This window comes from Fringilla coelebs (genome assembly GCF_963513975.1).
Source record: "Fringilla coelebs genome assembly, chromosome: 2".
Taxonomy (NCBI): domain Eukaryota; kingdom Metazoa; phylum Chordata; class Aves; order Passeriformes; family Fringillidae; genus Fringilla; species Fringilla coelebs.
The window spans coordinates 22,027,165-22,050,398 of NC_140029.1; the positions used below are offsets into that span (position 1 = coordinate 22,027,165).

Genomic DNA, 23,234 nt, shown 5'->3' on the forward strand with positions numbered 1-23,234 from the left:
TAAGTTCCTTTTTGAAAAGTGACCTGAATGTTCAAAAGCTCCAGTTGTTTCTTAATCATAAAGGTATGTGGTCTTAGAGCCTCTGGCTACAGCTGAAAATTGGTTTTAGTAACAATTACATTGTTTTTCAGAGTCAAAAAACCACTGTCAACTAAAAATACTACAAGCAATCCACCATTCAGTATTATAGAGCTATCAGGGTCATCCTCTATGGGTGTAAGTCAAAATCTTAAACTTTTATAGAATATTTATTAATCATAATTATGTTTGAGTATTAGGCTTTGAGATATCAGATACTAAAACTATGATCTCATATAGAGCGCCTGATGTAGATATATATATAGATAAAAGAATTGTTTTAGCTTCTAATTTAGATATGCTGCATAAAACAGAGAGGGATATCCTACAGCACAGCTGTATCCATTTTTATATCAATTTTTATATCAATGCCTTAAAACTCACAGTCTACTTACAGTAGGCAGGAATTGAATTTTTCCATTAAACAACAATGTCTGAGACAGAAAGGTAACAGCTGATCAATGGCAAACAGCAATGTAGTTGCAACAAAATCCCATTTGCTAGACTGGGATAATTTGGGAGCTGAAGAAGCAGAGAAAGTGCATGAAAGTGCCTCCATGAGCAGCTGCGGGATAAAGTTCAGACCCTGATGGAACTAGAGGATTTGCAGTTCTAAGACACTATGGTCATGAAGAACTAATGAATCCTAATTTTAATGTTTCCCAGAGCATCCTAGAATGCTCTAAAAGAACATCCAAAAGAAATTCCAGAGTTTTGAGACAACATTTTCAGAGAAATAATTCTTTTCACTCATATAGATTTATTTACTCACACTTTCTTGTCTAATATTTCAGTCTTATACTTTCATACTGCTAAAGTCAAAATCTTCATTAAACCATTTATACTTTGTTATTACTTCTCTCTAATTAGCTTTATGTTTATGTATCATGGTACTGTTATAGCAACTTCACCAAGTGATTAATTAACAATGTTGGCTTTTGGAAGATAATAAAGTGTTTGGAGCTTGGCATTGGATAGGAATGGGAGGGGAACTTTCTTAAAAAACCTACCAACCAACCAACCAACCAACCAATCAAAAAACCAACCAAAAACCACCACCACCAAGTAAAAACAAAAAACAAAAAACCAAACCCATGTGAATCAACTAAAACCTTCCAAAATTTCAATTCTGTAAAGAGTTAGAGAATTCAAAGTGGAATTACCAACAACACAGCAATCAAGACATTGGTTTTGAGTCCACACTGTAAAGCTTTGTGGCTAAGTAGTTTTGCTGTCAAGGATATGAATTAATGAAGGTAACTATAAGATTTTAGGACTGAGATTCAGTCTCTATTTGTCACCAAATAGGATCATACAGAAAGAAAAGACTTTCAGACTAAATAAAAGACAGTAAATAGTCTATGGCATTGAAGAATATAATAATATTCTTCAATATTTTTGTAATATAATATATTTATATATTATATTATAATATAATTAAGTTATTCTTTAAGACTCCATGGAGTCTTGAAGATTCTACTCACTCAGCAAGCGAGATGATTGAGAATCTTGCTTCTGTGATATAATACCATTTAAAAATTAATGTTCAACAGACAGGTAACAGGCTGTACATGAAAAATTAGCACACACTTGGTAAGGACAAAATTATCTTAAGGATGACTAATATTTCTTAATACTAAAAGGGTCACCCTTTCTTTATTGCATTAGTGCTAATTCTAAGTACTAAATTTTCATTATCTTTATTGAGGTTTTATAGTCTTGTTGACTTTTAATGTTGTGAGTGAGACATGATTTCTAACTTCCTCCTTGTACTGTGAATGCTAGAAACCTATTTTGCTTTAAAATGTCAATCTTGAAGAGGACTGAGTAGAGTCTCAGAAATGTTCACCTTAGAGTCCTACAATCACGAGACCATAAAATTCTCCTGAATACAAGTGAACTGCATTTGAAGAATTATTTTCAAGAAATTTGGGGTTAAAATTTTGAATAAATGTGAAAAATGTCACAATTTGCAGGAACCTATTCTATACTATTTCACCTAATTTGCTTTTCTACTAGGAGGTCATTGAAAGAACTATGATAAAAAACTACAAATAAAATGTAGTCTCTTTCAGTTTCAAAAAGCTTTCATAGAAATCCACTGCAAAATGTCTGTAGTAAGGATGACACAACAAGTAACAAGCTATAGAAATCTGTTTGGTGTTTTGCTGTGGGTTTTTTCCCTCCTTACTTTTAGTTTTAGGAAACTAAATGCCTTAAGAAAAGATACTTGAAAAATTCAATGTGTGACATACCCTCTAATACTTTGAGACCACATAAAATGGTCTGAAAGCAACAAAAAGACCACTCTTTGTACTGAGATGTGAGCTTTTCTCAGGCTGAGAACAGTTTCACTGATTACTGAGTAATTCTGCTTGTGTTTTCTGTCCAAAGTACTGATCAGAACTTAAATTTAGAAGCAATTACGTGGTACAGAGTGCACATCATCCACAGATTGCACACTGGCCTCCACCATAGTGCCCAAGTGCACCTAGCCTGCAAACATTTACTGTTTTCTTCTACGTTTATTTCTTCTGCCTTTCATGGCAGGGTCTTTTTATGCCGTACTGAGAAGTCACCTCTCTATTGACAGTCAAGTTTCCAGGGAATTTCTCTAATAAACATATGGTTTGCTTTATTTTCTAAGAGTAACAATACGAGGTTAGAGGCTGTGGCACACAGAATACTCCACGTGGGTTGTGCATGCATTAACTACTTCCCTTGAAGAGCATTGCCTAAGACAACATATGCCATTTGAATCCGACTTTAAAATTAGGATGAATCAGCGCTATGTTCTGAGTGTAACATGCAAAATGCTGCAGGCTCAAATCCAACACTGAGCTAAAGATATTTTTGGAAGTGTAATGCTCCAGATATTGTTAAAGACTCACTTCTAACATTACTTGGAATGCTGAAATTAATTTTTGAAAGTTGGAGAGCATTTTTACCTAGTCTTTTATGTGGTTGTTGTTTTGACTACTGCTAAATTTATAAATAAATAAAAATATATCAGTTGCTCTAACTCAAGATACCTTTTTCTATTTAAGTGTTAGCTGTGGAGTATACAGAAAAAATCCGTTAAAATTTATCTTTTGTACGTGTCACAAGTGCATGACAAAATATTTGACAGCAAACCATTAAAGCTGAAGTCTAAATAGCACTGAATTATCTGCTTTAAATGCCTTTGCCATTATATGATCACAGAAACCTGTCAACTTCTTTTAGTGTTCACTAAAAACATTACTAATTTAGGTCAAGATATTTTGAATTCAATAGACCAGTATGTTACAGTTTCTATTTTTATATGATGAAAAAGCATTCTGATATGATCACTGAAAATCTATGTGCATAATGCCACTGTCAAAGGACATTTACCATGGTCCTTCACTGAGGGAACAGCCCTCTAAGACAAAAATGTTCCTGCAACAATTTTACTACAACTAAAGAAAAAGTCTATTCTTTCTAGCTAGAAATCTAGAATTTTTGTGACAATAGGAAAGTTTTACTCCTTTAAATATTTATTCTTTCTGTTTTATCCTTTCTCATCTGTTATTTTCTGAGAAAAGATACAAGGTTGGTGTGATAAAGGATTTGATAAAAAAAGATGTTTTTTTGTAAGGAAACAAAATGTTTCCTTGACAGCAGTGGAAGTCACATGGTAGTATCTTTCCTTTGAAGATGTTGTGCAAAAGAAGAAATTTCTGGATCAAGTTTCTATTGAATTTACCTTCCTTTGTACTTTTAAGCAATGAGAGTAACTGTTGGGATTCTCAGGGTCAATGTGAGTCTTTACAAATCTGTAGCAACATCTTTTAGGTCCTTCGTTCCTCACAGAGAAGGCAAATAAACCATAAATGGAAAAAGCTCCTCAGAGAAGCAAGCAAAAAGAAGAGGAAGAATTTAGGCCATGGTATGGGTTCTGCCAATGGATCTTCTGTGTATGACAAGCACATCCCACATCTTACAAATGAAGCTGCTGTAGCATTTGTTCACCCTATAGTAAAGAACTCACTGAAAAATTTCCTCTGTTATTACTAAGAAAGCAATAAAGAAGAAGCTTATGAGGCTTTAGAGAATGCATAATTTGAAATTTCTTGTTTATATTCAGAAAGTGGAAGCAATATTAAGACATATCTTTAAAATATCAAGTACTTAGGAAAAAACCTAATACTTTCTTGTTCAGAGCGAAGAGAAGTGTTCATTTACTTTGTGGATGTCTGCATAATTATATTTCTGCACTAAGAGAAACAAACAAGGAAGGACAGGCATTTTCAAACAAGTGTTTTGGCACCACATAACACTCCAAAATTTTCCTTATATACACATTAAGGCATTTCTGTTTGCTAGAGACAACCACTAGATTCACCTACCCACACACTGAGAACTTGACTGCAAAGAAAACATTTCGAGATGGTTCCAGAGCTTTGTAGAACTTTTCCAGTTTCTGTTACTTGTCTAAACTCCAACTCCTTTGTTTTTCCTCTGAGTATAATGTGCTCACAAGCCAGCGTTTTAAGCATATGAATTCATTTTACAGGTTTTAACTATTAACACTGAATGTGATACGACAAAAAAATTGAGCTAAGAATGGCACCATAAATAATGCAAGCCCCCTTAATTTATAAGGTAACCCTTACTACCCTTTAAGGCATGAATAATATTGAGCTTTGGGGAGGTAAGGAAAAGTAGATGGTATTCCTCATGTCTAATTTCTTCAAAACCAGGTCCATTTTAACTCAAGTTCACAAGAAAGGTTGTGCTTATCCAGACCAGAAGTTGTTACAAAATCACCCTTCTGAGCAGATTTGTTATGCTTTATCCTCCCTTTACTATGCCTCCAATGTCTTTAGTCAAACTAAATCTGGAGGAACCTCTTAAAAAACCCAAACCACTATTCTGGTAAATTTATTCTATATATTCATTCTGAAAACTGCAAACTAAAATAGTTCTCTCTCATTTACTTTTTATTTGTTTTTCACCTTCAATTTTTACGGCTGAAAATGGATAAAAAGGCAAAATTCATGACTAGAAATGGCCTATACCCCTAGCCATAGAACAAAATATGTCTCATGAAATACTGTTGGATGCTGGAGAATATTGCAACAGCCAGGAATCAGAATAGTTTTGAATTCTGTGATACTACAGACAGAATCCCTCATTGGTGAATTTCACTGAAATAATTTCAGTAATTGAGGTTTCACAACATTCAAGGAAGTCAATATAAACCCTAATTGAAATATATCTTGTTTGTTAATTGAAGCAAAGTGGGAAATTTCTATATAAAGCTTTTCAGTGAATTTCTTCTGTCTTTAAAACTCATTATATTTGCACAATAAGCTAGTTTGGCATTGCAGTGTAGTCTGCTTCAAGTGAACTTCCCATAGAAAATCTCCTTGTCTTTTGTTTACTGAATGACATATTCCACTGAATAGCTAAATCCATTTTGAAATAGAAACAGTGAAGTGCTGCTAGTAAAGTCACTCTAGCATTTATCAGAAACATTAGTATATTTTTATCAGTAGTATGAAAATACTGTGAAGATCATTATTTCTTTATAATGCAGACTGCATTGCATTATATTTCTCAATATTTATTACACAGCATTACAATATATTTTCTCCTTATCAAATCAAAATTTTGCACACAAACAGTGTAACCTGAAAGATGAAGTTTCATTCAACTATAGATTTGCTGTGTATCTGATTAATCTCCCCCTTATAATTAAGTTGTCATAGCAATGCATTTTTAGTAGTACTGATTCATATACTAGTAATATTCTGGAGACAGTGCTCTTGGTAGTTTTTTAGTTCTCAGTTATGCTACATTATAAAGTTAGCAAATAAAAAAGTACTGGTCAACTTGCTCAAGCAGAAGAACATGTGATCTGACTTAAAACAGGCCAAAGCATCATGTGGCATACATCACAGAAAGCAACACAAAATTTTGGGCAGCTCAGCTCAAGAAAGCAAAGGCAGATCCTACATCTGTTTTATTTTCAATATAAATGCTTAATGGTTAAAAAAAAATACTCAATCCTTAAAAAAACACGGTGATTACACCCTACTAGGAAGAAAGAAAATGTAGTGCTTTTTTCTAAAGGTGTTGTTTTCATATATTGGTACTTCTGTGGTATACCAGGAAGCTGTGCAGAAAAAATATTGATGATGGGAAATCACTTTACTTTTTTACATGTCTTTCTCTCTGTATTTTTGACATATATAATAAATTACAAATATTTATAAGCTTTCAAAATAACAGTAAATCACCCTTCAAGGACTAGGACTATATGTCTTATATCTTGGCTGCTTCCAAGGCAATTACAGCAAGTTGGACTCAATGATCCTTCCATTGAGTGGAAGGATGCGGGTCCCTTCCAACTCAGTTTATTTTGTAACTCTGTGATTCTGTGAAGTATCAGCATGCACAAGTCTGTGAGAGCAAAAGAAAATTGCCTGATACTTCATTCATTTTTTAAAAACTCAGAATGTGAAGAATTATGTGCATTATTTTCTAGCATGAGGTAAAATGCGAGACATGAAGAAAAAATGGTGGTAGCTTATTTCTGTGGCTGAGAAAAACAAAGAGAAAAAACCCCAAGAGATTTTTTTCCTCACAACTTGCTAGAAAGCACAAGGTTTAAATTCTGCAGACTTTTTTGAGAAGATCATTGCATAGCACACATCCTCTAAAAGCTCCTTCAAAGGACTGATCAAGGGGAAAGTACATTATGAATGCAATAACTGACCTAACTAATATAACTTAATGAAGATGTGTATTGATTTGGTTATGAGGAACTCTTAGCCTCTAAATGCATAAATGCAAAATGGTAATTGTTCACTCTGAAGTTTCTGACCTTCCCTGAATGATGTGAGAAACATGCCTGCTAAAGTCAGACTAGAATCTTGCAAGCAAGGGAAAGATGTGCAACTACCAAAAATTTAATGTACACTACATTTGCCAGTTTCACATGTAAGAGTCAAAAATAAAACCAATAAGAAGGGAGTCTGGAGTGAAGCACAGTGAAAATCTAATAGTGACAAAGATGGAGTTACTAAGGGAACTGTGGAGTGATTGAATTAAAAAGGGACCGAATAGTTAAGCAGAATTTAGCTGAGGATTTCCTGAGGATCAAAGCTAATACTATGCTTTGAGCATCTAGAAAAAATAGTGGAATAGGCAAGCTGTCACTGATATGCAAATTGAGACTTCCCAGGAAATAAATATAGTAAGAAATCTCAAGATAGATACATTAATAAGTGCATATACACAGTATATGTACCATTACCTTGTACCTTAATCAATAAATACATACATCACATTTTCCCTAACTGTTGTAAGCTTTCTCCTCTAAGCTGTTGTCACTTTGTTCTTCAAAAAATGCATCTTAGAAATTAATAGAAATTACATGTTTAATGAAGGAATGAGCAGTCTAGTTGGACATTTGGGTTACAGCCCACTACCAGAGAAGTGCAGAAGATGCTGAACATGGTGTGAAGCCCTCGCAGAGGACTGGTACATAAGAAAAGAGAGAGGAATACCTGGCCATTGTCTACTCTCAGTACAATGTAAGCTGACAAGTCAGAATATCAAAAGCCCTTTGCACTTATTTTGTCTGGAATGGAGCCAATTTTCTTCACAGTAGCTAATACAGGACTGTGTTTCACATTTGTGCTGAAAACAGGGATGTTTTATTTATCACTGAGCAGATAAGGCTCTTCTGCCTCTCCCCCCACCCTACCACTGAGTAGGCTGGGGCTGCACAAGGAGCATTGGTGGGAGCACTGCTGGGGCAGCTGATCCCAATTGACCCAAGGCATATCCTAGACCAAATGACATCATGTTCAGCGTAGAAAGCTGCAGAACTAAGAAGGAAAGGAGGATATTCAGGGAAGACATTTGTTTTCCCACACCACTATGTGTGATGGAGCCCAGCTTTCCTGGAGATGGCTGAACACCTGCCTGGTAATGGGAAATAATGAATGAATTCCTTGTTTTGTTTAGCTGACATATGTGGCTTTTGCTTTATCTATTAAAATGTCTTTATCCCAGCTAATGAGTCTTCTCACTTCTACCCTTCCAGTTCTCTTCCCTATCACAAAAAGAGACACAGAGTAGCTCTGTCAATCTTAGTTGCTCTCTGGAATTAAACTGCAACAACCTTCTGTACAAAAGCCAGCCCATGGTTACGAAAATGTTATCACCAGGTTCTGAGTGGGCTTTATCATTTGAATGCCTTGGAGAAAGGATGAATCACACTCTGCATTACTGTTGCTCATCAAGTAAATACAGTAGACTAGTCCCCCACTGTTACTTATATTCATTTTCCATCACATTCCCCTTCAGTGAATAATAAAGATAACCTTTTCCTCAGACAAGGGTTATATCATCTTGCAAAGGTGTATGTTTGAGAAAAACAGCTTCTCTGCCCACTTCTCTCATGATGCAGAACAACTTCATGCAACAGCAGATACAAAATGGTTCTAGATCTGATTACTTGGTTCTTCATTACGATAATTTATAATGCAAGACATAAAGGCACAGTAATGGTAAATAAATATTATATGTAATATTTTCCTTTTTCCTAGTTTAAAGTCCAAGACAGGCAGAGAATCAGCCTACAGATGACCAAGAAGACAGAGTTTCCAAATTCTTTAATTTTGCATATTGACTATTAAACAAGTCCTTTCCCATAACACTTAAATAAAATTTAAAAAAAACTAAACAAATTGTAAGCCAAAGCTTATTTCCGATCATTATTTTGAAGCTGTAACACAAGTCATCACTTTCAACGTCAACTGAGATGGGACAAAATGTGTGTTTAACTTCATTCAGCACAGAGATTTTTATAGAAAGGGAAATATGCCTTGGTTAATGTGGAAGGTGCTACTAGAAACAGTGAGCTGTTAGTTAAAAAAGAGCAAATCAGTGAGAAATGCTTTTTTCCTTGGCCTACAAAGTAGAATTATGCCATTCATAAAAAGCATGAACAGGGACTCTATAATACTATATTCACTTATTGGATAATTATGACCTTGATTCTTCTCTTCAGAGATTCTTCTACGTTTTGCTACCTGACTAACAAAAATGGCCAGACTGACATCATACTTTTGCTGGTTTTCAGCAAACCATTCTATTACCTGTGCATTTTTAGGACAACGTAAGAGTCAACCTTGACTACATTCTGTTGCACAGACTCTCTCTCACAAAGGTTTACAAAAAGAATGTTTTCAGACACCATAGATCTCAGTATTGCATTCATATCCAACACTGATACATAACAAGAAAATAATGTCAAACAGTGAAATGGTGAATAGGAATGTTACAGCAAAGACAAAAGTGAAAGAGATGGAAAAAGGCCAGATATTTTAAACAATTTTTTTGTTACTATAGCCTAAGGCTTCCTCCTGGTTCTTTTCAAGCTGCAATAAAAATTATATTAAATATTTAAAATGTGAACAGACAAGTTTACTTACTGTTTTCTGGATGCCAGCGCACTGCATTTAAATATGCATTGCAGTAATGGAAGAGAAATTCGTGCTTAGATTGAGTAACTTTTCCTTGAAGTAAAGGTAGCAGATCATGTCCATCAATAATCCTGAGTAAAAAAAGCATTTCAAAATCAGAAAAATAGCTCAAACCTCACTTTCCTAGAAGATATGATAATTCTGGTCATCTGCTGCTTAAAAAAACCCAAATCTGAATGGCTATCTCCAATTGGTCAATTTGGAGAAAAACCTTTAGGGGCTCTTCCCTTTGATCTTTACATTACCTAAGGAAACAATTTTACATTTTGCCATTATGAATAGTTCCCTCAACTCTTTTTTTCACTTCTGAGAAAGTGAACAGACTTAAGTGAATAAATTGCTACAACACAGTCCTTCACATTCAAGTTTTTGGGAGCAGTCTGGCCGAAGTAACCCTAAAACTAGATAAAATATGTTCTGTGCTAGCATCCACAGAAGTAGTGGCAATATCTCTGTTCAGTATATCATGTATGCTAGAATTTAAGACAGAAGTGGTAATTCCAAATTTGAAAATTAACTGTTAAAATATGCATTTATCAGCTATACACACACACACACACATACACATAAATATATATGAATTCTCTAAATGCTGTTGGACAATTTGATCATGCTTTGAAGGAGTCAATCAATTTACATAAAACTGAGTTATGAAATAAGCAAGACTTTAGCTGTTTCTCTATATTAAACCTTTGAATTGCTGACATTAGCTGGGGGGAAATCACAGTCTGCATTTTTGACCTCGTAGGAATTACAAATTTTTCAATAAGTCTTATTGGAATTTGCTTTTTGCTGATATAAAGATCAGCAAGTAATTCTTTCTCAAGCATTTTGAGTAACATCCCATAGAATTTTTTTGAAACTTATAAAAAGTTTTAAAAGGTCTATGTTGATTTTCATTGCCTTTACATACATGATTATTTCATTACCATTACATAAAATGCTTTTTCACATTGGTGGAACTTCTCCAAGACAGGTACCAAGTTTACTTTTTTAGCTTGCATGTGATGATCAAATTCTTGCCAGCAAATGTATGCAACAAAGCCATTCAGAGTAGCACTTTTCTCAAAGGATGGACAGGAAAACTTCCTGGAATTTTGAAAGCTATCTTGTCTGATAACTGCCATCTGGGTGAATCCCTGTCTTTGGGGGTCTGTTAAACAGAGTCTTTCCCACTTTCGGTTTTTCATGTTCTCTTGCCTGAGTGACAGGCTCTTGTCCTGCAAACTTGCTCATTAAGAGATGCATGTCTATTGAACACTTTCTGTTCTAGAGCCTGATGATGGGGATCTCAGGAAAATGTCTCCAGTACTCTAGCATTGCTACAGCTGCTAGATACAGAGGAATATATGAGAGTTTTCTTTCCAATTATTAATTTCTCTTCTTTAACTAGGAGCATCTCTTCCATTCATTTTCACTCTGCTTTCTCACAGTGACAGAACATTAATTATATTACTTTCTCCTATTTCTCAGGAAGAATTCAGTGGAGCTATAAGAACCCAGCTGCTGGAACAAAAATCCTTCAAGCTATTCTATGACCTAAGATGAAACAGTAGTTATGGCATCAGTCTAGCACAGAAGAATCACAGTGGAGCAACCTACAAGTGGAAATTACACAGCCATATTTGAATTTCTATAAAGGGGATCAAAGAAAACATCGGTACTTAGTATTCACTCAAGCAATATGAAAACAAAATGCAATAGATCTGCCACATAAAGAACAATCAGAACTTCTGAGGTTCGACAGAATTACTACTTGTAGAGCATCTCTCAGGACCAACCTGACTAATTTTTCATGTTAGACTTGTCCTGCCCTGCCATTTCCTTCAAACACTCAATGAATAATCATTAGCACAGTGACTCTGCTTACAGTGGGCTTCCCCTGTGGATTCTTGATGTGTTGTGCTTGAAAGATGTTTGTGAGTCCTCAATATGTTCAGAGCATACATGTATCAACAGGTTTCTCCACTTACTGGATTTAGAGAGCAACAGCATTTAGGCAGAGGCACCTTGTGTATCTCACAAACAAGATAAAGCCTGGGGATGTAGCAGTGTCAGTAAAACATCTTATGAATTGTGGAAGTCCAGTGGCTTTTCATATCAGACTGCAAAACCCCGTATGGGATTATTTTGACTAACTAGTTACAGAGAAAAAAACAACCAAACAAAACAAAAAATCCCAAATAAAACTGTGAGAAAAGTGTAGCTGGCATTTTGATGTGTTTTGTGATATTAAGCAGGTCACAGCTAAGCTTATGAAGTCATTTACACTTAAAGTTTCTTTTTCCACCAAATTCACTTATGCAGAATAGAACCTTTTTTGATACATTCATCTTTGCTTTAAGTAAGTAATTCCAAGTTGTATTTGACAGTACATTGATCTGATGGTATTCTGTTATCTTTTTGGTACTTGGTACTTATTCTGTGAGTTAAGCTGTATTTACATGCAACATTTCTATAAAATATTATCAGTCTGTCAATATGAAAAGAGACAACATAATATTGCAAGTAGAAAACCTAGTTTCTTATTTTCATTTTTTCGTTATCTTAATAGATATCACCAGACTATACAGAACACTCATGACACTTTCTCTAAAACAGAGATGACTACAGAGCATACCTGTCAGAGGGTACCTGTGCATCTGCAAGTTTAACTATGGTAGGAAATACATCCATGTTACTCGTTGGCTCATCAATATAGGCACCAGACTGCACCACGCCAGGCCAACGGAGCAGACCTGGCACACGAATACCTCCTTCCCAGTTCGTTGATTTTCCACCTGAAAAGTTTAGTTTTGTTTGCTGAGAAATCAATTTCTTTTTTGATAATGCCCATTAGATTCAATTTCCAAATATTAAATATTCTAGCTAGCTATCTTTCTGTTAGACAAATTTGTCCTATTCTTAATTTTCTCAATTTTCTACCTTCAGTAGTACTTTCTCTCTGTAAATTTACTAATATGTATTAGACAGAGCTTATAAAGTGCATTTAAATTACATCAAAAAAAAGTAGTTGTGGAGATTAAAGAGCACGTCACTGACATCTTCACACAGGAACTGGTCTAGATAGTGTAGCCCATAGATATGTGAACCTATAACCAAAAAACAGGAATCCAAAAATAAAATAAGAGTTATACTTAGATGTCTGAGGTATGAACCCAGAGAAGGTACATGACGTTTTATTACAACTAGTGCTTAATGACTTTATATAGAAGAAAGTACTAATTTAAGTATGTTACTGAATTCTCCAATTCAATGCATTAGAAATAAATTCACTTCGGTGACGGTAACTTTCAGGGTGCTGTGAAGAACTTTTTGTGTCCTAAACCAACACAGTTGCATCAAACGCACTATCAACTGATTGCATTCAACAGTGACTGGCAGTCATTTACTGTTTCTACAAGATCCATCACTGCTGAGTCCTCTCAACACCTTTTGCAGAAGGGCAATGGGTTTATTCTCTGACAGCATGTTCACCATTACCAAATAAATAATTGACATGGCTCTGTAGGAAGAGGCATCACAAATGCTATTACCAATGTCCTGCACAGTTGTGACTATGCAGAACACTTCGGGGTGACCTTTGAAATTAATATATCACTTGAAAAAGAAACCTCTATTAAGCAGATGGGTTTTGGATATGGTTAAACACAGTCAGGGTTATTTCGAAACAAACTGAGATTATTTTATACAATTAAAATTTCTGGAAAAACAGAAAGGTATTGGTTGGACTTCTGCCATTAAATAAACCAAATATCAATTCATGCTTCAGGCAAAACTACTACAAGACTATTTTTTACCTGTAATCTCCTTTTTTCAAGTTAAAAAACAAAACAAAACCAAAAAAAAAAATTATTACAAGAAAGTATTTCAAAAGTTCTGTTTTCTCAGCATCTTAAACACCCAAAACACCTCACAGATGTCAATACCTTTGGTATTGACCCCAAGCCTTGTTATACATGCTGTCTATTTTACTGACTTCTCGATGATTTTTTCCATTTCAGCAAAGGGGGTTCAGAATCCACCTGGTTTTCTACAGGATTTTCTCTGTTTATAAAGGTAAGTAGTAACTTCAAGATAGACAATTCTTTTTTTGTATAAATTTACCTTTTTCTTTTCTTGTAACTGAAGGATAATTAGCTAATGATTCTTTGTTATATCAGATTTTTGCTTAATTTTTTTTCATGGTCTTTATCAGAACTCATAATATTGAATGGTCAGGGACATATTCTGATATCAGTAAAGTTAGACTTTTTAACATTCAGCCTTATGTCAAGCAACAATATTTGCTTAAGTTTGTTTTTTTAAAATGGTGTCAAGATCAGATCTCTACTGGATTGTCTGTCATCTAGAACACTCTCAAAAGTTTACTGTCATCACTGAGTTATATGTGATTTCATTCTCATGATGAAGTGTGTGGCTACCTACTCAAGAATGAGATGCATGTCCTGTTTTTGTTTACATTCTCGTAAAATATAATTTACAAAACACAACTCTAAAGAGAATGTAGATTTAAGTTCATAAAGGGCTAATTGGTGAGATGTAGAACACCTGTCACCAGAAGATAGTGTTCACCCAAAAGTATGCTGATCAGTTGCTAGTGTTGTTGGGTCAAGATCAGTGTAGATGTCATAGGCTGTGTCCATCTTCTGTAGAAAAGATGACTCTGCCCCTGTACAACTGCCATTATGTTTTTCAAAGTTTGGGGGGAATTAGGTGTTACACAGCAGGAAAGATTAATAACTTGAGCTATGGTGCATAGACAATCCTGCTGATTGGGAGTTAGTTAATCCAAATAAAACAAGCATAAGGCCACACAATTACAGATATCCTCAAATGAACATACTTTTAGTAGTGATTTAGTTCATGAGCCAGATCCTAATTCTGTGTTTACAGGACAGCAGCTATATGGCTGAAGGATACCAAAAGACAGACAACACTAAGAGTTGGTCTATACCTTAGGTAGCTTTAGGTATGATATTCCTTTTATTTCTGTATGGCTGCCTGAACCAAGTAAGAGATTAGATGGATGTTTAAATAATGTCCTGTTACACTGTTGTCTCCTGTATACTCTAAAGGCAGAGAAATTTCAAAGTGGTAAATCTGATTCTCACACGTTGCAATTCTTAAAACCTAGATATTGGGTAACTTTCACAGCTCTTAGGTTCACAGTACAATTTTCTTGAATTAGCAGAAAAAGAAAGAAAAATTGTGCATTGCCCAAGTACAAAGGAACACTACACAAACTCTGATGCCCTGCTGTAAGGTGGAAAAAGCAAAATGCATTCCACAGCAGGGCTTTCTCCTTACTTACGTCTCTGAAGAAGTGACAGCTGTTTTCCTTTCAAAAGGCTAATTGGAGCATAATTTTTTTTTACATCCCTGGAGACTGGGAATAACAGGGAATCAGGGCAGGAATTACAGGTCATTGCAGAAGACTGTCTTCTATTATCTCTGCTTACATGGTGTTCATTTTTATTAGAATTGTGCTTAGTGACTGCAGGTGCTTAATGCCATTACACGATTACAAATCCCTGGACATTTATCATCTTTTAAACTCTAGCTGTTAAACTTTGTTCAAGATATCTGCATTCTTTTTCCCTTAAAAAAAAAATCAAGGTTTTACTACTGATGCTTGAAACATGTAGGAAACATCTAAATGGCTAATAAAATAAAATTTTTAAAAATCCAGAAAATATCATTATTTTGAAACAAAATCTCTTGATATTTAAGGACTTGGCTCATTAATTTTGTGTTTTGCTTAGACTTAACAACATTGAAACAGAGAAAAGACTGAAACCAGTAGCCTGTATGTCTTTCAAAATCTAGGCAACCTACCTTTTTGTCAGTTTTGTTCTCTTAAAGTCTTTTAAAATGTTTTTAAAACAGCACAAAACACACAAGGCTGTATTTTCCTGCTTAGCCATCTACGCTTTCTGAGTAGTTGCACTTTTCAGTGTTATATTGAACAATAGCCTACATTCACCTTTCCTGAAAAATCTGCAGGAGAAGGCAAAATACAGACATAACTCTCTGCAGTCATCCACAACATGATGTCAAATTTCCATTTTGACCTCATTTCAAATCTTAGCTAAAAGAATATATCTTTTTTTCCCCCCTCTGGTTTAAATTGACTGCTATTACCTAACTGTGGCAGTAGAGCTTTTACAAAGGATGATATATAGAGGGGAACTCTGCAGTACATCACTATTAACATTAGGAATGAAGAATGATGAAAACTATTTGAAACAACTTTCTTAAGTCACTTGGATTCTAACCATACCATACTTTCTTTCATATATTCTTCCAAACACAATTTATTCTCTTGAATGATAGATAAACACAGCATTAATTATTCTACCCATTTATACTGGACTTAATGCCACAAATAGTGGCAGTCAAGACTCGTTACTGTTGCTTACTTTATAAAAGGTTGAACAAAAATTTATTTTCAATGACAAGTTTACTCTTACTGATTTTTCACTTGTTTCATGTGCTGGTTTTGTTTTGTTTTTTTTTTTTTTTTTTTTTGTTAATCTGAGCTATTCTTCTACAGGTGAATGGAATAGACATGGCTCTTTTGGACATTTTTCATCTAACATTTCCTCCAATCATAAAAAATTATCTCTGAGGATAATTTTTATTTCAGTCAAAATTACAAGATGGGTTGATATTTAAAAATCTGTATCACTTCAGAGAGACTATAAAAATACAGTAGATTTGAAAAAAAGTGAAGTACTGCTTTCTTTCAAGTCAAAAGCAAACTCCAACAAATATCACTAGATATACCACAGCATGATTCCTGGGGTAAAAGTAATGGTCAGCCTGATTTCTCTGTGGCTTACAGGAAGGAAAAAATTTACTAACAGTCTCAAGAAACCCTGCTGAACTAACTTATCACTGCAGTATATAAAAAAAAAAAATAGTTATTCATTTCTTGTTTTGGTCTCACAGATCTGTAGTAGATTTTAGAAAAAAATGAAGGTCTAAGTCCTTATGGGACATTAATTATTCTTTTTTATGGATATTAAAAGTAACTATGATAATACCTATTTCTAAGGCACAAAGCACTTAAAATGTATGTAGTTCACACAGTTTGAGTTTATCAGTGTTTGGCTCCACTTCCATTATCAACAGACCCACTCTGCACCCACTTATGACCCATTCTGGCAGCATGACAGTAGCCAAGGGTCTGTAGTGTGCTAAGTGCTTCATAAGTACAAAGAAAAAACATTTCTAATGCAGGTCTGAGGTACAGGCAAAATGTACATAACCAAAAGACAGTAAGATGTAAGGAGATTGAACAGAAAATCCAGTATGTGACAAAGTGGGACAGATGTCAACAAGTGATAGCAAGGGAGGACTTGTAGTGTCTGCATATGTACCAGTGAAATACTATAGTGAGAAAAAGTGTAGAGAAAAGTTTTTATTACCTTCATTTTTTACTGACATAAATTATGTGCATATATATATATATATATATTGTAGTACACTGAGCCTAATTCAGAAATTACTCACTAAGAAACTAAATAGAAATTACCACAAAATATTTTGATTCAAAATCTCAGGGTACCAAAGAAGAACATAATGTTTTCTTCATTTATTTATTCTACTCCTATTTGAAAGTAGAAATCCAAAGTATTTGGAAAATCTAACCTTATTTCTGCTCCTAAAGGAAAGCTATGGTGACTACATCAAATGGACATGCTTCAGTGAGGCAGCTAGTGAAAAACACCTAAGAAGAAGTCAGTGCAGGTATCCTGGAAATCATATATACAAGCAATACCTTAATGTTCTAATGTTTGACTTTCAACAGACAAATACTACAGAACTGGAAAAAAATAAAGCTGGAAAAATTACATAGAAATTTTTAAGAAGATACTTCAGTTACACCTATTACTTTCCATATTTCAATATAAAATTGTTGATATTAATGTATTAATTAAATTGTTATTATTTTAAATTTAATTAAAATACTAATAGTGTCTTGTACAAATCCCAGGAGTACTTCATGAGTTCAGGTAAGAAGGCCTTCAGTTGTGAAGAAATTCTTACTAAAATAGCCACTATTTTTTGTTTTAGAATCTGTATCTAGATATAAGCCTTAGAAAGATCTTTGACAAAGATCTTTCATTACTGGAACATTAATCATGGCTTAGGAGACAAAGGATTTTCATGAATCAAAATACGACTAGAAAACAAAAAGAGGAAACAAAAAGAGAAAACAAACAGCTTGTGACCCTTTGCAAAAATACCCAAAAAACAATAGTAAGGTACCTTGATGCTACACTGTGTTAAGCCCCTTACTATTTTAGCATATTTACTTCAGTTTTGAAAGGGAAGAAACTCACACAGGAAAATAACAAGAAATTAAGGATGAGTAAAAATTCTTCAATAAAAATCCGTAAGAGAGATGGAAGAAACAATTATCTTTTGAATTTTGCCACTGCCAAGAGCTACAGTAAAAGTATACAAATCTAATCTAAGCTATGGAAAATTTAAAATTTTCCCTCTTTTATGCTATATTAGTGAAAGCATGTTATTAAACTTCAAGATGAAAACTTAAACTTCCATGAAATTTGCAACTGTCCCATTTCATAATAGTAAATGAAAGCACTGTGCTCTCATGGATAAGTGATAGAGGCTATGCTCAGATTTTAGAAAAACTCAAAGTGGGAATATATCTTTATATGACAAAAACTTATATAATTAAGGTTAAGAATCTTCATAGAATCTAAATTGTCAGTATTCACATCTTAAACCAAGGTCATACTGTCTAGGATTAGGACCTTAGGGATTTTATTTACCACACAGATCCTGATAACCAACCATCAGAAAAAGGCCACTGGAAAGAGATCTTGATCCATCACTTCAGTATTACTATAGAATGCCTTCTGAAAAGGAATACTGCAGAAAAAAGAACAGACTCTGTATGACAGCAATTGGTTAGCTCTGGTTTCTAGCTATCCAAATTTATGGTGGACTGTTCTGTAGTTAGGATCCAGAGTAATAAAACCTTCAAACAGCAATTTCCCCTTTTTTCATTGCATTTTGCAGCACTAGCTTAACTATCCAAACCCCTCTAAAATTTTATTATTGGTGCTTATTTGGCTAGGTATCAAGAGAAATTAGTGAGTTAGAATTGCAGAGATCGGTTAAGAGCTTTTGATTTTAGGGCAGAACCAATTAGCTGAGCACACTGCTCCAGCTCTGACAAGAGGGTTAAGTGCCTTGATTCATGTTTGCATTCATAGAGCACTCAGAGACAAAAAGACAAGCAGTGGAGATTGACTAGCTGAGACAGGGAGGGAGAAAGGATGTGTGTGTCTCACAGGTTTTTAAACTACACACCAAAGGAAGCAATATCCTGGTGTGTGGACACATAAGCACAAGAAGCATCAAGATTGCCCTGCTTTTTTAGGCACATTGCTAATCTTGGGTCCGTTTCTCATTAACTCTGACAAATATGTACAAACGCTTTTCATCGCACATGGCTTTTAATATGAATAAATTCCTATGTATGAAAATTGCTAGTTACGTAATTAATTGATAATTTTTACCTCAGTCCTTTTGAAAATGATGCATAATATACCTGTTAAATTAAGGACTGATTTTGAGATGGAGAGAGTGGAATGTATTGTATTTTTAAATGTTGAAAGTATATTCAACTAATTGCATGGGTCTTTTAATTTCTTTTTATTTTATTAAGAATGCTTCTCATCAAATAGTAATTTTGTTTCTTACATTGTGATTATTTTCTAACCCATTTGTCAGCACAGCAGAGGTGTTAACTGCAAACTACACAATTTTTCCTTTTTTTAAAAAATGAAGCCCCATTACTACCCAACCGAACCTACCAATCAGATTTTTTTCTTAATCCAGGTAAGATCTATTTCAAGTTTTTTTTCTGCACTGTAAGTAGGAATACAAAATTTTGCAAGACTTGAGAGAAAGACCCCATTTAATCAAAGTTCCTCAAGAAGACATATTCCCAAGTGTATTTTTTTCCTTCCTTATAATTTATCCTGTACCTTATGTCTGGCACTCTAGAAGGCAAATATTTTTTAGAGCTTCTAAAACACCTCAGGCTGTGCCTACGGCTACAGATATGTAACCATATGGTTCCTTAATTACTTAAATCACTATGCAAGGCCTATGTGCTAGCGTTCAAGATACATTTCACTCTGGTGTTAGCCCAAGGGGACCCATCTGATAGACAGACCTCATCACTTTGGCATTCCCTGTTTTTCATGTGTAGCATTTTCTTTGAAGCTCTTAAAATGTAAAGGTCATTTCTCAGACAGATACCTACTGACTAAAAACTGTGGGGTCCTCTTGCTTGAAAACCTCTCTGCATGGTTATTACTTGCTCTGTATGCCTGAGTTTTTTCCTTTCTGAAGTTTTGCCGTTGATATAAATCTGGCAAGAGTGGAAGATTGTGTTACCTTTCAAAGGGACTTTGATAGGCTTGGAGAAACGGGCCAAAAGGAACGCCATTAAGTTCAGCAAAGGAAATGTCAAGTCCTGACTCTTCACAGCAGCAACCTCTAGCAAAGCAAAGGCTGGGGAGTAACTGTCTGGAAAGCAGCTCTGCAGAGAGGGACTGGAGGGTTCTAACAAGCAACCAGCTGAACATGAGACAGCAAGGTGCCCTTCTGGCAATGAAGGACAACATCACTCTGTGCAGCATTAGGAAGAATGCTTCTGGCCAGTCCTGCTCTCTGCTCAGCAGTTGTGACACGTACCTGGAGCACTGGGTCCGAGTGCAGAACTCCCCAGTACAAGGTACTTGGGCATACTGGAAGGAATTTGAATGAAGGTGATGAATGATTAAGCAATTGGAGCATTTAATACATGAGGAGAGGCTGAGAGAAATGTTCATCCTGGGGAAGAAAATGCTTACCAGGATCTTGTCCATCTGTAGGGATTACATGGATTTATCTGAGTAAAGAGGACAGAGATAGACTCTTTTCAGTGGGGGGCCACTGACAGAACAAGAGGCAATAGGCACAAACTAAACCACAGAAAGCTCCATTTAAACAAAAGAAAAAGGATTTTTTATGGTGAGTGTGATCAAATAGTAGAGAAAGTTGCCCAAGGAGGCTGTGAAGTTTCCACCATTGGAGATTTTCATAACTAGACTGGATACAATCCTGAGCAATGTGCTATAACTGACCCTCCTCTGCAGGGGCTGGCACTGCAGAGCTTGGGAGATGCCTTTCAGGCTCAACTACTATGAGATTGCTGGCTTTCTTTGATCTTGACCCCTGAAATATGAGTAGAAAACAAATTACACAGCCTCTACCTAGTGAAAGAATGAAAAGAAATTAATCTCTCATAGATAAACAAGAAGACTCATTGAATTTCATTAAAAAGAATAAAAACAAACATTCTTACTTTATTTAATTTCGAATAGATCAAAGATTTTGACCTTGGCCACATAGTACATTACAGTTTTGGTGCAAACCCAAGGAGATGCTTTTCCTTGCATTTTTCAAGATCAGAGAATATTCACCTTTATATATGCCATTAAATCCTCCATGGACTTCTCCAGCACTGGAGATTTCTTCAACATGAGCCCCTTGGTCAGATGTAAAGTATACAAGAGTTTTGCCATTCAGATTATGCTTCTCCAGCACATCCAGAACTTGCCCTTGGTGGAAAAAACAAACAAACAAAAAAAAAAGAAGAAACAAAGGACAGCTTTAAGAATCACAGAACAAACTATGTTGGAAAAGACCTTTGAGATCATCAAGTCCAACCTATGACCTAACCTAACACTTCCTCATTAACTAAACCATGGCACTGAGTACCATGTCCAGTCTGTTTTTAAAACACGTCCAAGGATGGTGATTCCACCACGATTCCACCATCTCCCTGGCCAGAATATTCCAGTGCCCAATCATTCTTTCAGTGAAAAACTTTTTTCTGATGTCTAACCTAAACTTGCCCTGGCGCTGCTTAAGACTGTCTCCTCTTGTTCTGTCACCTTGTGCCTGGAAAAAGAGACCAATCCCCACCTGACTAAAACCACCTTTCAGGGAGCTGTAGAGAGTGATGAGGTCACTACTGTGTCTCCTGCTTTCCAGGCTAAACCTCTCCAGCCCCCTCAGCCATTCTTCACAGGGCTTGTGTTCCAAGCCCTTCACCAGCCTTGTTGCCCTCCTCTGGATGCTGGGGACTTTCAATGACTTTTTCATTAGCCTTGGCACATATAAATATTTGTGTCCTCATGCCTTTTTGAGACAACTTTTCACATAAACTCTCTTATACTCTGCAATTGGCACATGCAGCACATAGTAGGGCACAACCACACAGAGCTTGTAGCAATCAGGACCATGGCTCAGTTGCTGCAGGGTTTCTTGAAGTACAGTATGAGAGGATTTGTGCACATCCGAGAAAAGGGCTAATCCACAGAGAGCAAGTGACTTTTGGAAGCAATTGCTCTCAATCATGGAAATCCCTTAGCAAGAAGATTCAAGCCACTGAGAATAGTTAGTAACACTGAGGAAAAAGTCTCAGCATGAAGAGTAGATCTTGCAGTTTTGGGGTAAGACCTTGCTGCCTAGCAACCTATAGAGGCAGCCTGGTAAAATCTCACTGCGAGTAAGAAAAAAAAAAAAGTAAGACTGCATGTAGCACCTTTAAAGTATGTGTGGTTTCATTATCAAACTTAAAAATTAGCCCTTAATATCTCATCATATGGAAAAACATCAACTAAACTCAAAATATGCAAGGTAATAAACACAACCAGGTGCACACATTTAAAAGAAGTATCCACAGGAATATATCTTGTACCTCTTAGGCACCATGGGCTCATGTTTCATTTTCACAAAACGTTCCTCACACTACTCTGGCACTGTGGAGGGCCTTGCAGTTATATAAATTACACTGAAACCTATTTAGACCGAATTCTTTAAAGTGTGTTTCTGTATGAATGAGAGTGAAGCTTTTCTTTGTAACTTGTTCCAGTGAATTTTATACTGATTAGGAATCTAAAATTATTGGTCCCGGAAAACGACCAAAGCTTAAGAATATAATTCTTCACATCAGCCTGACAATGAACCTGTCCTCTAGGGATCTCAGAACATATAAAGATAATTCTGTCTTCACAACCATTTCATCTTTATTCTTTTACTTAAGCATCCAAGAATGGTCCAATTTGAATGTTAATTTTGATTTACTAACCTGACCACTAAGAATTAATTCATCATCTGATACCCAATTATTGTGTCAAAGAGGATGAGATAAGAACTTAGAAATACAGAGCCTTCTAAATGGTTTTCAGATCACTGTTTCTGTTGCTATGCTCTTTTTCTGGATAAGGAGTAATTACCTTACTTTATTGCTACTATTTCTAGTTTCCTCTTAATGCTATATAATTTTAAAATGGTTGACTGTCTTAATTTTTGAAATGACTGGGTCAAGAATAAAGGAACATCAGCTGCTAAATTTAAGTAGATACCTGTTGGTCTTGTTTGTAAAGTAGGAGCTAAGAAGAAATGTAAGAGTAGGAGAATTTGTTTATGTAAATTTTGAAGCCTCGTAGGAGTTGAAATTTCCCAACAGAGCTGAGAAAATCTGTTACAAAGACTGACATTTTAAAGCTGGTGGGTTGAGGGAAAATCATG

The 23,234-nt window shown here is 35.3% G+C and overlaps 1 protein-coding gene across 1 annotated transcript in view; it reads right to left on the reverse strand.

Annotated features, from left to right (window-relative positions):
• The window catches only part of STS (steroid sulfatase), a gene marked incomplete at both ends in the record, with an annotated part of 105,829 nt that overhangs the window by 16,072 nt on the left and 66,523 nt on the right, over window positions 1-23,234 (reverse strand). Inside the window, 3 exons of the mRNA XM_084200987.1 lie at window positions 9,552-9,673; window positions 12,223-12,382; window positions 21,119-21,256. Coding sequence (XP_084057113.1) covers window positions 9,552-9,673; window positions 12,223-12,382; window positions 21,119-21,256 — 420 coding nt within the window. The remainder of the gene's footprint in view (window positions 1-9,551; window positions 9,674-12,222; window positions 12,383-21,118; window positions 21,257-23,234) is intronic.